This window comes from Oncorhynchus keta, chromosome 14, assembly GCF_023373465.1.
Source record: "Oncorhynchus keta strain PuntledgeMale-10-30-2019 chromosome 14, Oket_V2, whole genome shotgun sequence".
NCBI lineage: Eukaryota > Metazoa > Chordata > Actinopteri > Salmoniformes > Salmonidae > Oncorhynchus > Oncorhynchus keta.
In genome coordinates, this window is record NC_068434.1 from 24,290,897 (window position 1) to 24,310,901 (window position 20,005).

General features: G+C 44.5%; 2 protein-coding genes across 3 annotated transcripts; both read left to right on the forward strand.

The window, feature by feature from the left end:
• Positions 1-206: 206 nt before the first annotated feature.
• LOC118375646 (uncharacterized) lies at positions 207-4,898 on the forward strand. Its single transcript, XM_035762237.2, has 11 exons — positions 207-390; positions 1,181-1,346; positions 1,487-1,661; positions 1,801-1,873; positions 2,056-2,174; positions 2,323-2,389; positions 2,522-2,887; positions 3,570-3,756; positions 3,977-4,140; positions 4,250-4,355; positions 4,520-4,898. Exons 2-11 carry the CDS (start codon positions 1,190-1,192, stop codon positions 4,612-4,614), a joined length of 1,509 nt encoding a protein of 502 aa, XP_035618130.1. The 5' UTR covers positions 207-390; positions 1,181-1,189; the 3' UTR covers positions 4,615-4,898.
• Positions 4,899-9,330: 4,432 nt separating this feature from the next.
• Positions 9,331-19,143, forward strand: LOC118375641 (CCN family member 1-like). Of its 2 annotated transcripts, XM_052461386.1 has the most exons (6): positions 9,331-11,788; positions 12,369-16,062; positions 16,380-16,593; positions 16,830-17,195; positions 17,355-17,557; positions 17,809-19,143. In XM_052461386.1, exons 2-6 carry the CDS (start codon positions 15,991-15,993, stop codon positions 18,109-18,111), a joined length of 1,158 nt encoding a protein of 385 aa, XP_052317346.1. In that variant the 5' UTR covers positions 9,331-11,788; positions 12,369-15,990; the 3' UTR covers positions 18,112-19,143. The 2 variants fall into 2 exon arrangements, with proteins under 2 accessions (XP_052317346.1, XP_035618118.1); XM_035762225.2 differs by having other exon boundaries at positions 9,331-16,062.
• Positions 19,144-20,005: the final 862 nt, after the last annotated feature.

Below are 20,005 nucleotides of genomic sequence, written 5' to 3' on the forward strand. Positions count from 1 at the left end.
CTGCAATCAATGAATGCTGATACTGCTAGATTATAGCATACTTACTGCAATTAAAAAGTTAAAAAATAAATCTACCAAACTGGATCATAATTTGGTGTTGACACATTTACCATAACACCACATAATAAAGTATACCTAAAATGAGTAATTGGTATGAAAGGTTGTGCAGAGCATCCTCCAACAGAGGATTGGTTTTGGTGTAAAAACTGACGAGCAGGTGGAGAACTAGTATGGAAGTGTCTCGCCGTTGCTTGGCAACGCCAGTTCTGACAGTTGGCTCTTCCTGGGTAGCTAGCTAGCAGAGTTGTTGACTAGCGACGTTTATTTTTATTTGGCTAAATTAGCCTAGCATAGTTATTCCATTCCGTTATCTAGGTTGCCCAACACGAGGTACGTATGTTGCACTCGGATTGGGGGTTCTGCTCAATAAGTATTGCAGAGTTAACGTTACTGTAGAAATGGCTGGCTGGCTAGCTAACTACTAGTACACTAAGTTTCTCTATTAAAAAAAAAAAAAAAAAAAAAAGTAGTTTCCTTCCAATTGACGAGAAACAGACAGATCACAAGGCCAGGTGCTTCTCCAAAAATGTTAGCGGCTCTGTTATAATATTCACAATAGCACATTAGCGACATATATCACTAGCCACTTTAAACAATGCTACCTAATATGTTTACATACCCTACATTATTCATCTCATACGTATATACTGTACTCTATATCATCTACTGCATCCTTATGTAATACATGTATCACTAGCCACTTTAACTATGCCCCTTTGTTTACATACTCATCTCATATGTATATACTGCACTCAATACCATCTACTGTATCTTGCCTATGCCGCTCTCTACCATCACTCATTCATATATCTTTATGTACATATTCTTTATCCCCTTACACTTGTGTCTATAAGGTAGTAGTTTTGGAATTGTTAGCTAGATTACTTGTTGGTTATTACTGCATTGTCGGAACTAGAAGCACAAGCATTTCGCTACACTTGCACTAACATCTGCTAACCATGTGTATGTGACAAATAAAATTTTATTTGATTTTTAGATTGAACCAATGTAGCTAGCTATTATTGGGAATGCATTCTAAGTGGTATGCTAGTATGGACATTAGATGGCTAACAGTATATGTACTACAGGACAAGCTACATGATTGCATTCTGTCACTCAGGTGTAGTCCATGGGCAGCCTTGCCAGTGAGGTTTTGGATGAGGCCCACTGTTTCTGGGCGACATGCGCTCATCCTTGCTGCTGGGAGTCGGAGCAGCGCATTGCCAAAGGCGTCCCAAACTACATAAAGCCAAGAACATCAGATGGGGTCAGAGCCCCTGTAGATGGTAGGTAGTCATGTATTGCAATTCAATTTCCCTCCTCTCTTTCAAACACACACAGCAGTACTGCAAAATGCATTGAGCAGCTGCTGTCTCATATGGACCATATGTCAAAGTGGATTAACAGTGCTGTTCTTGCTGTTCAGTGGAAGAGTTTCCAACCCTTAGTGTGGTTAATGTATCGGAGTGGACTGAGGGCCAAAAGATCCCTAAAGGGAAGCTGCTTTTCAAGACGCGTAGCAAGGAGAATTTTGCCACAGATGCCTCTCTAACTCTTCTCTCCAGCCAGTCACACGTCCAGCAGCGGGAGCATAACACAAGGTTAGTAATAGCCTAATAAGTCAATATAATATATTGCCATTCAGTATACTGATACAGAGAACAGAGTTATCATTTATAGTTTAAGTTTAAACAATGGATTTGCATATGGGTCGTCTTACTCTCTAATACTTCTTTGCAGTGCAGACCTTCACGTTCCAGGGTTAAACTCTGTTGACCAGATTCCTCGTAATAAACAACACAAGGAAGTAAAGGTTTGTCACAGTTACACAGAGACAGTAGGCCTAAAGTCAGATGCAAGGCTTACTGACTTTGTCTTACACCCTTTGTTGAAAACCAAAGATGGAGTTTTTGTAGGCTATACTTTTTCATGGTGAGTAATATTGATCGAAGTATAGCTGATCCAGTGTAATGTTTGTTGTGGGTATTATTGCAGCTCAGCACAGTTCAGATCAATCAGTTGGCCAGCTGTTCCAGTGCATCATGGGGCTCTGGCTCCCTAGTGATGTGGGTACCCAATCCCCAACACATCCCGCAGTGCCAAGCCCGAAACAGGTCACTTGATTTATTGTATTTGATGTTGATTGTATCTTTATTTTTCATCATACTCAGTCACCTTGTGCTGTACTTTTTATGTTGTAGGCCTATTACCTTTTTAGGCGTTAAACTTGGCAGATATGCAAATTGCCTTTTTTGATCACAGGCCTAAATCTCCCTATGTACCTGTCAAGGAGCTCATTTGCCTTCCGTCCTTAAAAACCTCAAAAATTGTGAGTACCATATTTACACAGCTTTCATAAATTGTATGTGGCAGGTTATTTGTCTTTGTATTACATTAGTGTTAAAGAATAGGTCTATTTCGTTAACCAGTTACATTTACTAGTCTTTCTTGTATATTATAGAACAGAAATCCAAGAATTGAAGTTCAAGAGTCCAAGAATGTGCGGAAGAGGGTGCCGTTCCAGCTGACAACATTGACGTCAAAGCCGAGAAGTGAGCATGGGTTGAGCTCCCCAGTGGCACAGCAAACTGTCCACCCAACAGACCTTGCCCTGGCCAAGCCTGACACAGACACTGACCCTAAGAGGGAGGAGGAGGATGCCCAGACCCAGGCTCATACCAGCCCACACCCTCCCCCAGTACCCAGGATCCCCAGTGCTTTCCTCCTCAGGAACAAACCTGTGGTGTTCCACAGTGTCAGGGAGAGGGTACTGAGAAGACACACCCAGCAGGACCTCTCAACATACAAGTACAAACTGGACAGCAAGGTCACACATACTATCATACTACTGTCCCATGGCATTCTCTTTTTACATAATGATTCTCTGCTCTGAGTATGACTGGTCTGTCTGATCATTAAAAGGCCTGGCTCCAGTGCTGTTTAATTTACATGTAACCAACAGCCATGAAGCATGTTGCTGCCTTTCAATCCATACTCATCAGGCTTGCTGAGTGGTTGAGAGAGGGGGAAAACCCTGCTTTGGCTCCACAGTGAGGGAGAGTCACGGGAGAGTGAGACTGGGCATTGGTTCTGGAGATGCAGGCACCGATAGCTCCTATTACACTCAGCTTTTCTGCCTGGTTTTATAACTGTTTATTTTTTGTTTTCAGCATCTCGTGTAGGGAGTGGTCAGTAGATTGGAACAAATTCCTGCTCAGCTGTTGATAAATAAATGAAGAGTTTAAACTTAACTGAATTATTGCCAAATACACTGTCTGGGATGTATGCTACTTATTTTAGACAACACTTGTCTATTGTAATGTCCTGTTGGTGGGTGGAAATGAAGTAAGGAACCGCGAGTTTAGTCGAAAATATATATATTTTTGTAGAGTGTTACACTTGAATACGGTAAATCTGGCAACCCATGTTGTTGTTTTGGTTGTTTGGTTTTTTTAGCTCTATTTTAGCTCTATTTCCTTTTTCTTCTGTCTTCATGGTTCTTGCTCTAGACTGGTAGGGGTGGCATTGACTGGGATAGTCTGAGAAGACAGACCTATTTGTGGAGGAAGCACAACCTTCCACCCAGAGAGAAGCCATTTCCCGCAGAGGACATGACTGTCAGCCAGATAGGCTTTGGTTTCTACCCCATCCCAAAGGCCATGCTCCATCATGACCCAAGGAGCCCTCTGTCCAAAGGTAACACACTGGAGCTCTAGGCTGCATATTGTATGCAAGCCAGGACGCTGTGTCATGCTGTCACAAAGAGACTTACAGATTTGTAGATTTGGCATCGAATGGATCAACGTGATCAAAGAACTGCTCATTTGTAACAAACTTGTATATGTTTTTTGGTGTGATGCCAATAGAGAGAAAGATTTCAAAGAATTTTGTTGAGGAAGATGTGTGTGCATTGCAGGTCCAGCTGTGTGGCGCTGCCTGGAATGTGTGGATGGGATGTGGTGTGGCCATGGTGGTGGTCCACTGGCCTCCATATCCAAGTGCCTTAACTCATTGGTGTCAAACAGTTCCTTCAAGTTCTGTAGCAGATCCAACCTCAGCTGTCAAAACCCCTTGCACCAAGTAATTGTCCGACTCTACATCTCTCAAAGCTAGCCAACACACTCAGTGTGAACCAATCAAAACCAAAATTTGTCCCTGCATTTGAAACTGATCTGACATGTTCTTTAAGCTCCTAGATGGAGATTACCTAAGTGATGTGGATCCAGGCAACAAGGGCACCATCGCTCCTCAGAACTCCATGATGTACCTTCAGGACACAGCTTCAAACTACAGTGGTGAGTATATCAATACCTTATAGGATGGTTCTCCGTTTTTAACTTTTATGTTTGTTATTGTATCGTCATTCATCTGCTACTTTTTAAAATGTATGTACATCAGAAGTGTCCACATATGCAATATATTCTCAGATAATTTTCCTAATCTCCATGTGATTCTACAGACTGTCAAGGAGAGGATAATGAATTTGGCTTATGTCCAGAGAGAGATGCTGAAGGAGGTCTAGGATCCCTAGAGAGGCCAGGTAGGAGCTCTTAGGACAAAGGGCACAGCTCTTCCGGTTCCCAGCCATCCCCTCCACCCTCTAGCTTCAACTCCGATACCTACGGAGATGGTTAACCTTGAATATGAAGAGACGGACACTGAACGATCCAGGACTAAGATCCAGGAGTAAATGTACTCATCATGCCTGTGAACATTCATATATTTAATCCAGAGCTATCCTTATGCTTTAGATAAATACATCTGGTGGCTTGCTTTTTTTTCATGTCAAGTATAGCCTAACATGGTAACGTAACAATAAACACTAAGTGTACAAAACATTAAGGACACTTGCCCTTTCCATGTCATAGACTGGCCAAGTGAATCCAGGTGGAAGCTATGATTCCTTATTGATGTCATTTGTTAAATCCACTTCAATCTGTGTAAATGAAGGGAATGAGGCAGGTTAAAGACTGATTGTTAAGCCTTGAGACAATATAGAAATGGATTGTGTATGTGTGCCATTCAGGGTGAATGGGCAAGATAAAATATTTAAGTGCCTTTGAACAGGGTATGGTAGTAGGTCCTAGGCGCAGCGGTTTGTGTCAAGAACTCAACAGTTTTGTGTATCAAGAATGGTCCACCACCCAAAGGACATCCAGCCAACTTGACACAACTGTGGGAAGCATTGGAGTCAATATGGGCCAGCATCCCTGTGAAATGCTTTTGACACGTTGTAGAGTCCATGCCCCGACGAAGTGAGGCTGTTCTGAGGGAAAAAGCGGGGGTGTAACTCAATATTAGGAAGGTGTTCTTAATTAAAAATTTTGTCCACTCAGGGCTCCGGGCAGCCGAGCGGAAATGGAGGAAAACTCGCCTCCCTGCGGACCTGGCATCCTTTCACTCCCTCCTCTCTACATTTTCCTCCTCTGTCTCTGCTGCTAAAGCCACTTTCTACCACTCTAAATTCCAAGCATCTGCCTCTAACCCTAGGAAGCTCTTTGCCACCTTCTCCTCCCTCCTGAATCCTCCTCCCCCTCCCCCCCCTCCTCCCTCTCTGCAGATGACTTCGTCAACCATTTTGAAAAGAAGGTCGACGACATCCGATCCTCGTTTGCTAAGTCAAACGACACCGCTGGTTCTGCTCACACTGCCCTACCCTGTGCTCTGACCTCTTTCTCCCCTCTCTCTCCAGATGAAATCTTGCTTCTTGTGACGGCCGGCCGCCCAACAACCTGCCCGCTTGACCCTATCCCCTCCTCTCTTCTCCAGACCATTTCCGGAGACCTTCTCCCTTACCTCACCTCGCTCATCAACTCATCCCTGACCGCTGGCTACGTCCCTTCCGTCTTCAAGAGAGCGAGAGTTGCATCCCTTCTGAAAAAACCTACACTCGATCCCTCCGATGCCAACAACTACAGACCAGTATCCCTTCTTTCTTTTCTCTCCAAAACTCTTGAACGTGCCGTCCTTGGCCAGCTCTACCGCTATCTCTCTCAGAATGACCTTCTTGATCCAAATCAGTCAGGTTTCAAGACTAGTCATTCAACTGAGACTGCTCTTCTCTGCATCACGGAGGCGCTCCGCACTGCTAAAGCTAACTCTCTCTCCTCTGCTCTCATCCTTCTAGACCTATCGGCTGCCTTCGATACTGTGAACCATCAGATCCTCCTCTCCACCCTCTCCGAGTTGGGCATCTCCGGCGCGGCCCACGCTTGGATTGCGTCCTACCTGACAGGTCGCTCCTACCAGGTGGCGTGGCGAGAATCTGTCTCCTCACCACACGCTCTCACCACTGGTGTCCCCCAGGACTCTGTTCTAGGCCCTCTCCTATTCTCGCTATACACCAAGTCTCTGTCATAACCTCACATGGTCTCTCCTATCATTGCTATGCAGACGACACACAATTATTCTTCTCCTTTCCCCCTTCTGATGACCAGGTGGCGAATCGCATCTCTGCATGTCTGGCAGACATATCAGTGTGGATGACGGATCACCACCTCAAGCTGAACCTCGGCAAGACGGAGCTGCTCTTCCTCCCGGGGAAGGACTGCCCGTTCCATGATCTCGCCATCACGGTTGACAACTCCATTGTGTCCTCCTCCCAGAGCGCTAAGAACCTTGGCGTGATCCTGGACAACACCCTGTCGTTCTCAACTAACATCAAGGCGGTGGCCCGTTCCTGTAGGTTCATGCTCTACAACATCCGCAGAGTACGACCCTGCCTCACACAGGAAGCGGCGCAGGTCCTAATCCAGGCACTTGTCATCTCCCGTCTGGATTACTGCAACTCGCTGTTGGCTGGGCTCCTGCCTGTGCCATTAAACCCCTACAACTCATCCAGAACGCCGCAGCCCGTCTGGTGTTCAACCTTCCCAAGTTCTCTCACGTCACCCCGCTCCTCCGCTCTCTCCACTGGCTTCCAGTTGAAGCTCGCATCCGCTACAAGACCATGGTGCTTGCCTACGGAGCTGTGAGGGGAACGGCACCTCAGTACCTCCAGGCTCTGATCATGCCCTACACCCAAACAAGGGCACTGCGTTCATCCACCTCTGGCCTGCTTGCCTCCCTACCACTGAGGAAGTACAGTTCCCGCTCAGCCCAGTCAAAACTGTTCGCTGCCCTGGCCCCCCAATGGTGGAACAAACTCCCTCACGACGCCAGGACAGCGGAGTCAATCACCACCTTCCGGAGACACCTGAAACCCCACCTCTTTAAGGAATACCTAGGATAGGATAAGTAATCCTTCTCACCCCCCCCCCCCCCCCCCTAAAAGATTTAGATGCACTATTGTAAAGTGGCTGTTCCACTGGATGTCATAAGGTGAATGCACCAATTTGTAAGTCGCTCTGGATAAGAGCGTCTGCTAAATGACTTAAATGTAAATGTGTATGTTAACTTACATGATTTATACTGCCTAATCCTTGTTCAACAATCAACAATTCTTATTCAGTTATGTCATGATTCAGTATTTGATTATTTGACATTAGTCAGCTTCATGGTAGCCTTGCATATCAGGATTAGAGGTGCTTCTCACCACAGGGTTTAAATGGAGTCCACCACCTTCATGGATATGAGAGGGCACCAGGTGTCACTGTAGAGTCATCGAGGAAATTCCCAATTTGGCTGTTTTGATCAGTTGCCATTGCCAACTTCTAAATATTTCACTTTTAAACATAGTTAAAATGTGTTTTTATAATGATAAAATCGTCTACAAAAGATAAACTTGGTTCCACATATTTTGGGAGCTTTGTCACAACCGTGGCTCCTGTCCGTCCAGCAGCCCAAATATATACATTCGCCATGACAACTGAAAGAAGGGGCTCTGGGGTTAGATCACATCATAGGACTAGGGCTATGGTTCAGTCAGTTTGTTTATGGAATAGTTGATGGTACCCCCTCGACTCTCCAGCTGCGCTCATTTCCGCTCTCTGTCCTTGGCCTAATTATGACTGCAGCAGCAGTCAGTGGTTTGTAATGTAGCAGAGGATGTGAAGTCCAGTGTTGGTGCAGGAGGTTAGGCTAGCTGTGCTACTGCTAGTGGAGTAGACGCCCAGGAGAGGTTTCCTGCTGCTCTGCCAGGTGCTCCTCCTATGAGGGCCTCATAGTAACAGTACTTATTAAGCACGGACTCTCACTGTAACAAAGCTGGGTTGAGGAAATAACTGGCTGAACTGAACCTGTCTGATGCCCTTTTTTACTTAAATTCTCTCTGTAAAAGGCAAGGTTTTAAAAGCAAAAAGTACTACATGAACAAGTTATAATAGTGACGTGTTCAACATGTTTCTCTCTTACTCCCTGAACCCCAGAGCATCTCCTATCAGGGAAAGGCCTCTTTCTGCGGCGTGTTCATTATTCTATAGATTTGATTTGGTATTTTTTCCTATTGTAAAGGTCCTGTTTTGATTCAATTCACCAGGGCAGTGGTGGAAAACGTACCCAATTGTCATACTTGAGTAAAAGTAAAGATGCCTTAATAGAAAATGACTCATGTAAAAGTGAAAGTCACCCAGTAAAATACTACTTGAGTGAAAGTCTCAAAGTATTTGGTTTTAAATGTACTTATGTGTCAAAAGTAAATGTAATTGCAAAAATATACTTTTGTATCAGAAGTAAAAAGTAAAAGTATAAATCATTTCAAATGGATTATTAAGCAAACAAAAAGGCACATTTTAGACTTTTTTTTTTAATGGGGCACACTCCAACACTCAGACATAATTTACAAATAAAGCATTTGTGTTTAGTGAGTCTGCCAGATCAGAGGCAGAAGGAATGATCAGGGATGTTCCCTTGATAAGTGCGTGAATTGGACCATTTTCCTGCCATGCAAAATGTAATGAGTACTTTTGGGTGTCAGGATAAATGTATTGAGTAAAAGGTACATTGTTTTCTTTAGGAATGTAGTAAAGTAAAAGTTGTCAAAAATATAAATAGTGAAATAGTAAATTACAGATACCCAAAACAACTCCATAAGTAGTACTTCAAAGTATTTTTACTTAAGTATTTTACACCACTGCACCATGGTATAAAGAAGCCATTGATTAGGAATGACCTCAAGTAAGTTGAATGTCAGAGCAAACAAACTGGCCTATTTTTAGGTGGCATAACACTGAATATTGGTCATTAGATATGAGTGCCTGCTGCACGCTGCTGGATAACGAAGTATCTAACTACTTAAAGTATTGCTTAATGCTCTGAACTATGATAGTGGAGTGTAAATATCCAGTAGGCCTGACTCCCTTACCTGTACATACGTAGCTGTTTTATCATCAGTTGTAGATTGAATGAAATATCAAGTGTATGGTGGGTTACATTTTCTAGGCTATTACCAGCCTAGCGGCCCATTCAGTCACAGTAAGCTTTATGTGTTTGTGTCACCATCCCTGTTGGATAACTCTGGAACTTTCTGTTTACAGCTCTTTGCGATAAAATGTTCCCCTCTGAATCATAGGCACCACTGTGTAATGGTGCCACACAGCCCGTCCCCCTCTCGCCTCCCCACTAAACAGGACACTCTCTGTCAGGCAGCTACACCAGCAACTCCCACACTAAAGTCCCTTTGAAATGCAAGTTCGTTTTTTTTGTGTGTACATAGTGTAATATGCAGTGTGCAGCTTAATAACCCTCAGATTCACTGGAGCAAAAAGCAGTGTCAGTAGGTATGGTTGCCTTGGCCCATAATCTGTTTGTCTGATTCAATTTTTGGATTGGAAGGAGAATCAAAGTATTTTCAATTGATGTAGGCTATAAGTAGCCACAGTATATTGGGTAAAAGGAAGGATTCATTTTGAAATGGACTGTGTGTAGGTGGTCTGGATTCTCAGTTCCAGTAGATGGTTTATAATGAATGTTTTGTCACAGCCTAGTAGTTCTGTCCTGGGATTCTATTTATTTTTCTATGCATTGCATGTGTATTCTGCCTGGTTGTCATGCAATTATTCCAAAACTCCTAACCTTGTGTAGGTGGGTGTGCTTCGCACTATCAGGTGATTCTGCAGTAGTTTTGGGTTACAGCATGGGCTGACTGATTACAGTGGGCATGCATACCTCTCCTCTCAGAAAAGGTGCGCCTGTCTCTCTGTACCTGACTATAGCACACCTGCTCATGTCAGTCAGCCACACAATGGACAGGTTGTTGCAGTGCTGTGGAGAGCTCTGCAGAGGGGGTCTCTTCTCCTGGTTGCTTTCATCACTCCTATTAGGCTGGATGAAGGAATGCACAGGCCACAGGTTGTCTCTGCTCTCCTGCTTGGGTAGCCATCAGGTTAGGCCTAAATGAGGCCCTTTTGTATCTTAATGGGTGCAGGAGCGCCACACCTGCATTAGGCTAGCACAAGTTTACTTATCATGCTCTGCCCTGGGGTCTCGTGGAGGAGCGTACTGGAGGAGAGATGCACAGATGTCTACCCCCAGTCGTGAATCCATACTTCCAATGATCAGGCCCCCTGACATCATCCTTTTCACAGCTGCCTTGCTCAACTGCCTTACAGGAATGTACAAAATGTAACGTATTTAAAGAATTGTTGTATAATCAGTATTCTCTCTTATACATGTACAATTATGGGCATTTAGCAAACAAACAAGTGCTCTTTGAATGGACCATTTGAAGGGTTACTGATGATTGAGTGTGTGAGTGTACCAGCCAAGGTTTTTAGGACACTAGTGTGAGGAATTCAGTGGAGGCCTGACCTATAGAGCGGGTGTCATGAGCTGGGTTAGGGTGCATCACACGTGCACAGCTGACTCTACACTGGGTAGATGTTTACCCAAATACACGTGTCGTTGCTCCCACAGTCACTGTTATATACTGTACCTCAGAATGCAAGTCACATGCAGTACTTGTCAGACAGTTATGTACGAGTATGTTTTTTTAATTGTCTGCTTTTAGTGAAGAAAATAGTTGTAGTACTTTAGTACTTTAGAGGACTCTCATTATACAGTACACCAGTCTGATAAAGTTGACTTGATGAAACTGTCTGTTTGCTATGATACGGTATGGAATACTTACTCACACCCACAAACCCAGTTACACTGATTTACGTGTTCAGGGCAGGTCTGTTTGGATTACTGACTGTCAGTCTTTAGGACATTAGAACACCTCTTCCTGAGTGTTGTGTAGATACTGTAGACTTCCTGTTTACCCACTTCTTCACCAATGATACATGAGTATACCCATCATCATTGGCCCTCGGCACTACACAGGGTACTTACAGGCATCAGGGCTGCCAACAATATCAACATGTCCACAGACCATCTTCAGACTGTGAGTAGACCAGAAATCAAGCTGTTATAAAAGCCTCCAATATAGTAAAGCTGCTAACTACTGTCATACAGTATAGATGGGTCAGACTGCAGACACAGGAGTGGATAGTAAATCTGGGTGGTGGTTTGTTGGTGTAGATTAAGACTAGGTTGACTAGATTGAGACTAGGCTGAGTAGATTGAGACTAGGCTGAGTAGATTGAGACTAGGCTGAGTAGATTGAAACTAGGCTGAGTAGATTGAGACCAGGCTGAGTAGATTGAAACTAGGTTGACTAGATTGAGACTAGGCTGAGTAGATTGAGACTAGGCTGAGTAGATTGAGACTAGGCTGAGTAGATTGAAACTAGGCTGAGTAGATTGAGACTAGGCTGAGTAGATTGAGACTAGGCTGAGTAGATTGAGACTAGGCTGAGTAGATTGAAACTAGGCTGAGTAGATTGAAACTAGGCTGAGTAGATTGAGACTAGGTTGAGTAGATTGAGACTAGGCTGAGTAGATTGAGACTATGCTGAGTAGATTGAGACTAGGCTGAGTAGATTGAAACTAGGCTGAGTAGATTGAAACTAGGCTGAGTAGATTGAGACTAGGCTGAGTAGATTGAGACTAGGCTGAGTAGATTGAGACTAGGCTGAGTAGATTGAAACTAGGCTGAGTAGATTGAGACTAGGCTGAGTAGATTGAGACTAGGCTGAGTAGATTGAGACTAGGCTGAGTAGATTGAGACTAGGCTGAGTAGATTGAGACTAGGCTGAGTAGATTGAAACTAGGCTGAGTAGATTGAAACTAGGTTGACTAGATTGAGACTAGGCTGAGTAGATTGAGACTAGGCTGAGTAGATTGAGACTAGGCTGAGTAGATTGAAACTAGGCTGAGTAGATTGAGACTAGGCTGAGTAGATTGAGACTAGGCTGAGTAGATTGAAACTAGGCTGAGTAGATTGAGACTAGGCTGAGTAGATTGAGACTAGGCTGAGTAGATTGAGACTAGGCTGAGTAGATTGAAACTAGGCTGAGTAGATTGAAACTAGGTTGACTAGATTGAGACTAGGCTGAGTAGATTGAGACTAGGCTGAGTAGATTGAGACTAGGCTGAGTAGATTGAAACTAGGCTGAGTAGATTGAGACTAGGCTGAGTAGATTGAGACTAGGCTGAGTAGATTGAGACTAGGCTGAGTAGATTGAAACTAGGCTGAGTAGATTGAGACTAGGTTGAGTAGATTGAGACTAGGCTGAGTAGATTGAAACTAGGTTGACTAGATTGAGACTAGGCTGAGTAGATTGAGACTAGGCTGAGTAGATTGAGACTAGGCTGAGTAGATTGAGACTAGGCTGAGTAGATTGAGACTAGGCTGAGTAGATTAAGACTAGGCTGAGTAGATTGAGACTAGGCTGAGTAGATTGGAAAGGGACAGCATTGATAAATCGCCAGGGCTCCTGACCCCCCTGTTTTGGAAATGTTTGTCAATCTGACAAACAATGGCTGGCTGAAGGCCAGGGGGGACTTGCCAAACCACGGCCAGCACACACATCCTGCCTTTGTGGGCCAGGAATGCCAGGAATCTAGACAGCTGCCCTCCTTCACCCACCCCTCCCTCCCCAAAAAGGTGCTCTCTCTCAAACATCCCCAGTGTCCCAGTGGTTTCAGCCCAGTAGCCTGGGTGTCTGGGTGTTTGTGTAAGGCACTGCTTGTGACTCACCTCTCTCTCCCTCCATTCCTCCTCTCTCTCCACAGTGCTCCATCAGTGGCAGGCAGGTTAGTAGCAACACCTGCTCTCTGTTTCACCTCTGCTCCCACCCACTGATATTTATCCACATTGAGATTCCTGCTGCCTCAACTCTCAACACATCCATGGTGGTTTTTATATTTGGTTTTTCATTTTGGTTCATTCCTTGCAATTCTTGAATTACTGAAGCCGTTTTGTATTCAAAGGTACTTGTATTATACATGTTTGTTTTTTTACATTAATTTGATTTAAAGAGCACATAAAGAGCATGTAAAGTGCATACACAACATATCTTTGCAGTCTTTACAAAGGAGCGTAGTGAGATTCACATGTTAAGGGTACATTTTGGCTGTATAAAGCAAACATTTCAAGAGTCTCAATAAGAATACAATATGTAAAAACCACTTAAGAAAAATAACATAAACAATCAAACACAAAAACCCAGAAGTTACAGAATAAGACCAGTACGATATGACAGGAACTTTGACCAGACATCTTCATACCTATGCTGTCTATGTTGAAAGATTGATGTAATTCTCTCCATGACAGTAAGTTCCACCCATAGACCTAACCACATATCTTTTGGGGGTGCATTTTTTTTTTACACATTTCCTTTCTGCTGCTAAAAGATATTCTATCAATTTAAGTGGAGAGGAGTGGAGTGTATCCACAAGAACAATACCTAAGAGGAGATGACATGTGTCTGGTTGAGTAATAATATGTGTGATGTCCTATATAAAATGGAGAATTTCAGACCAAAAAGACTGGATTTTCAGACACATACAAAATATAAGTCGCTCTGGATAAGAGCGTCTGCTAAATGACTTAAATGTAATGTAATATGTGATTAAGACACATGTTTTTTCTGAACCATTATTATTTATATTTCGTTTGAAATTTTGGGGGATCTGATTTTGCAGAAGAAGCTGTGTTGTGGTTTTGTCAAGGTGAACTGGGTTAAGTAAGGACAGGTCTGACAAAATTGAGCAAGGAAAAACAGAAACAAAAACAGGTCCTAGTTATTTTCTTTGCTTTCTCCTGTGGTGTGAGAGTCTTGCTATATTCACACTCCTCTCTGTCTCGCTCTGCAGGTTTTCAGTGGCCTCATCAAATGTGCTAAATTCCGTTTCCTGTGTTTCATAACAATGAGAGCCAAGGCCTAATGCAGGGCCTTCCTGCCCTCGAACAAAACACTTTTTATGTCCCGCTGGTATGACAATGGGAATGTTTCGTTTTTCCTACCAAACATGGGAACCTGTAGAAGAGCCTTTGTTTCCTGGAATGTGGCCATTAGGAAAGAGATGGAGGGAACACAGGATATGTGCCCTGCCCTGGGCAATGCGTTTCAATGGGATGGCTGGGGCCAGAGGAGTTGTACGCAGGGATTTTCTCTGCTATCTGCATCACCACTTCCCCTATTAAAGTGGATTCTATGCCAGAGTGGGATTCCCCACTCGTTTTTTCCGTTACACCTGCACTTGTTTTTTTCTGTTGACAGCATCAGTCTTACTTGACCCCCATTGTCAAATACCGCTCATATGCCAGAATGTAGCTACTGTGTCACTCGACAGTATGGGAATCCCGCAGCCCTGGGTTCAAATAGTGTTTGTGTTCATTCAAATACAAATACTTAGGACATATGTGTTACTTTTCAACCTCATATTCATTAACTCCAGCACCATACCAGTGTCTACATATGGGAAAATGGCATGTTTCTATGTTCAGTGATTACAAAGATAAGATGAAAGGTCCTAATGAAGGCTTCTCTGTGACATCACAGTGTAGGGTTAAGTCTTTTTTTTTTACGTTGATTTTTCAAACCTGCAACAAGTTTCTAGCCAGAGGGAAGATGTTTTCTTGCTCCCCACGTCACCGAGAATCTCATAGTGTTTTTCAAAATTGTAACTTTGGATGACGTCATGGGATAGAACTTTTTAAATGTTAGATTTTTTCTACTAAATGTAGAAATGCATCGTTTTCACACATGTAGACACTGGTACTGTGAAAATGGAGATAATGAAAATGAGGTTAAAAAGTGGTTGCCCTTTAAGCTACACTTGATTGAGCTTTCAAAGCAAAAGGGGACTGATGGGGAGAATTTAAATTGCATACTCCTATTCCTCCCGTCCTCTCCCTGCCTCCTTCTCAAAACCCATTCGAGGAGAAGGTTCGGGTGGAGGGAAATCTGGCTTCCCATCTAATGGGTTTTAAGAAGGAGGCGAGGAGAGAGGACATGAGGAATATGCAATTGAGATTCTCCCATGGAATAGTCCCAAAAGTGCAAACCACACCAATCTGGCGCTAAAGAAAGGCTCAATCAAATGCTCAACCTATTTGAAAGAAATCAAATACTATTTGAAGCCACTCCACACTTAGCTTACTTATTATGGATTTATCAGCAATGATCTTTTCTTGTAGTTTCTCAATAGCATTAGGGACATATGATAGTAAGCTGTCAGTGCACTGAAGTGCCTACAGAGTTGTTTCGTAATATAACCATGGTTTCTCAGTATGGTAATGTAGCAATGGTGCAGTTTCTTCCTCTCCTACTCCACTCACTCAATCCCCCCTTGATTCACTTTCTCTTCCTCCTTGAGAGGAGAGCTGATGTCACAGGGAGGTGGCGGTCTGCCCATGTCTATAAGTACAGGCACCACAGAGGGAATCTCTATATGAAGTGGAGCTAACCCAGCTGAGCAGTTCTGACCCATGCTGAGAAAAGACACTGCAGGAGAACAAAGAAACACTATCGACTGGTGTACCTTTTTAGTGCGCTCAAACAGATGAAGGAATAAGTGAACTGACAGACAGACTTCTCTCCTCTGGACTCAGGTGCAGGCTCTGGACAGTATATCATCACAGACACTAGGTATCTATTCTAGAATTAACAACCTCCAGGGCGGAATCTTTATCTCTAATTTAAATTGTGTAATCTACACCTTCGGGATGTTTTCTCTGGTTAGTTTGAGACGGACCGTCTCCACACTGTTCGTTCTCCTCTCCAGTGCTGCTGTCATGGTGAGTTTCAAAGATGCATTCTTACCTTCCTGCCCTCATTTTATTTATTTCCCATTCACTCTTTCTCTCTACACTTTGCATGACCATATTTACATTGTGTTTCTGTTTTTTATTTTTCTATGTAAAAATATTTTTTACAAATATAATTGTTGAACTTTTTTGGTATTTTGTTACAATGAATAAAGGCACTGAGATCAATATACTATTGTATAAGTAGTCATAGAAATCAGCCTGGAATGCATTCCCCTCACCTCCACCCTACTGCTGCTGTGCTGACCCTTTCTCACATTTAACACTGACCCCGCTGTCTCTCTCAGGTGGAGAGTGACTGTCCTACCCAGTGCTCCTGTGGCCCCTCACCGCCATCGTGCCCAGCGGGCATTAGTTGGGTGACAAATGCCTGTGGCTGCTGTAAGGTGTGTGCCAGGCAGTTCAACCAGGACTGCAGCCCCAGCCAGCCCTGTGACCACATCAAGGGCCTGCACTGCCACCTGGGGGCTGGGGGAGACCCAGAGAGAGGCCTGTGCCGAGGTAAGGACCAGGAGCACCCCTAACATCAGTGGGAGAGATATGAGGTGGTTGGGCCAGTATGGGAGTATGCAGAATTATGGGAGTAGCAGCTGGGTATGGGTTTTTCAGAATTGTAGTAAGATTTTGATCATTAGATTGATCCAAGTAGATAGTTGTCAAATGCTCAGCATCATGGTAACACACTACCATAGGGGTATGAAGTCCACAGTGCTGCTAATGTCTCTGTTTCTCCCCAGCGGAGGCCCAGGGCCGGCCCTGTGAGTTCAACGGGCGTGTCTACCAGCATGGAGAGGACTTCCAGCCCAGCTGCCAGCACCAGTGCAGCTGCATGGACGGGGTGGTGGGCTGCATGCCACTCTGTCCCCAGCAGGTACCCTTGCCCGACTGGCGCTGCTCCCAGCCAAGGCTGGCACGGCCCTGGGGCCGCTGCTGTGAGGAGTGGGTCTGTGATGACAAAAATAACATCAGTGAGGACCCAGAGGAACCTCCACAGGCAGCCCTACCTGACCCACAACCCCTCCCAAACCACATCAACAACCAGCTCCAGGCCCAAGCCCTGGCCCAGCCACACTATCAGGCCAGCACTGGAGTCACCTTTAGAGGTACAGTAAAGCCTAACCCAAAGGGCCAGTTTCCCAGGCACAGATTGTCTAGTCATGGCTTTTCAGTACAGGAATAGGCTGAGAAACCGGCCCTATATGTTTGTTTTTCCCAAGCCTTACCCTACATGTTGCTGATGACTCTGTCCTTTTCTTTCACAGAGTTGGTGTCCCTCCCCAGGTCCCAGGTGTTGCTAAGCGCCAGATGCCTCCCTCAGACCACTGATTGGACGGAATGTTCCACCACGTGCGGGATGGGCATCTCAAGCCGGGTGACCAATAACAACGCAGAGTGTCGGCTGGGCAGAGAGACACGACTCTGTCAGGTCCGCCAATGTGACCTGCCGCTTACCCCAGCAATCAAGGTAAAGTGAAACACATGGTTATCAGATGTTAATGCGAGTGTAGCGAAATGCTTGTGCTTCTAGTTCCGACAGTGCAGTAATATCTAACAAGTAATCAAACAATTCCACAACAACTACCTAATGTGGGAAATTGCGTTAGAGCACATATAACATTTGATATTTCACTCTTAATTATGAGAACTTTTGTAATATATATATTTTTTTGTGGAATACATAGCTCAGTTGTCTAACTCTGTTTGTTGACTGTCCAGAGGGTAAAGAAGTGCCAGCGTACAGTGCGGCCCCAGGAGCCAATCAGGATCAACTTTGCTGGCTGCTCCACAACACGCCGCCATCGACCTCACACCTGTGGCTTCTGTGCGGATGGGCGATGCTGCACCCCTTCACTGACCCGCACCGTCCGCCTGCGCTTCCAATGTCCCGACGGAGAGGGCTTCACACGCAACGTCATGTGGATCCAGAGCTGCAGCTGCAAGAAGAGCTGCCACAATCACAGTTCCCCCTCAAGGCCCTCTGTCAGCCTGCACAATGACATCCACAACTTCAGGCACTGAGGCAGGCTTAGGAGAATGCCCAACCCTAGCCTCAACACACTAGACAGGGCTACTGCATGCTAACCTCTCCCCATCTTCCACCCACCCTCTGCCCAGGGATAGCCCTGCCTTTCAGTCCCTTCCTGGACACCAGCCTCTCCCTCCTGCACCAGCGCCAGACTGTGGGAGAGAGAGCCTCGGCTAGGTGGCCGTTCCATCCAACCAGGCAGAACTATCGCTTGCACTTTAAGCTTCCTGACACGTTGCCACAAGTTATCTCATATGAGAGATGTGGAGCAACTGCTCTCCACATCCAGGTCCAGTGTCCCTTCCCTGTTGATGACACAGTCACAGAACTGTTCTGGTGGAGGGGCAGGGACAGCACTGAGCACAACAGACTGTGGATGGCCTGATGTGACTTTCTTGATGTAATTTTGAACTTGTAAATTAATCAGTTTGGTTGTCTGCTTTTCCCCCTCATTATTTATAATTTGTATTTGTTAACGTTGTCAAGTTCCTCTATAACCACAGAGGAACAAGGGAAAAGGAATGTATATGTATGTATGTGAAAGACATACATCACTTTTTGTCATAATAGAGATGTGTAAATTAGTGAGGCCAGTGAATGTGTAAGGATGTGATGAGTGAGACCATGGGCAATCTCATACATTCATGAAGTGTTTTGTCTGATACATCGATGGTAGAAAGAGGACAGGATATCATTCTACAAATTCATCAATGATTGGAATTAACTGTATATTACATTGTGTAAAGGTCAGTGTTTATGTGTGTGAGAGAAAATGAAAGGGCGAGAAACAGAGTGTTTACATGTGTGTATTTGTGTCATATGACAGAGTATAGTGTACAGACTTCACTCTTAGTGGAGTGGCAATTGATGGAGATCACCTCATTTTCCGGGGTGTGTTTTTATTGCCTCATAGTATAGAGACTTGTACTGGAGGGAAGATTGTATTTGATATATTTAAGATTTCTATAATGTTTGAATTCTTATCAATAATACTCTGAAAAATTGAATAAAAACATTCAACATGTGCCCCTCTCTGTCTTACTTGTGTTTCTCAGAGAGGTGTGTTAGTTGATGGTGATTTAGATGACAGTATCGGGTGGTTGGTCTGAGATGCTACAGTAAGGAGGAAAGCAAACGTCTCTCCTGAGTTGGGATAGGATCACAGAAGGTGGTGAGTCTGACATGTACCTTGTAGAGGTACTTTATTGCTGAGTACTACTCCAGAGAGGGGAGCTGTGCTGAAAGCCAGCCTGTTGTTTTGTGGTTAGGGCTGGGGCCGGAGAGAAGAGGCTGGGTCTCCAGTGTGGCCGGGGTCAGTACTCTAGCCACGATCATGTTCCCTTGTGTCTTTATACATACAGGCTGGTCTCTGCAGCACAAACATCACAGCAGCCTCCCAAATTCCACACACCGTCCTCCTCCCTCTGTCTCCTATCTCTCTCCTTGTCTATTTATTCCACCCTGACCTCCTCCGGTGTCTATCACACCACTGTCTACAGACCTGGTCTGGCTCGGAACAGACTGACTTCCGGTGTGCTAGTTGCCTAAATGGCATCTCTGAGGCTGTTACAGCATGGGCCTGCTGTTTAATGTATTCTGATCATCTCAATGTATCATCTTTTCACCTGCTCAATGTAATCCGTTTGAAATTCAGGTTTGGACACATCAATCATACACTATAGGGTTAGATAAGGGTATTCAACAGTTTGATTTCTTATGAGCCTATACATTCTCCTTGCATTTTGTTAACTGGTCCACTGACAGACAAAACCCTACAGAGCACACATGGCATTCCATCATCACCATAGAAACCGCAGTACTATCTGCCATCGTCTTCGATAAAGGCCCCAATCCTCCTATTGGCTGTATCCCTTCTGACTGTACCAC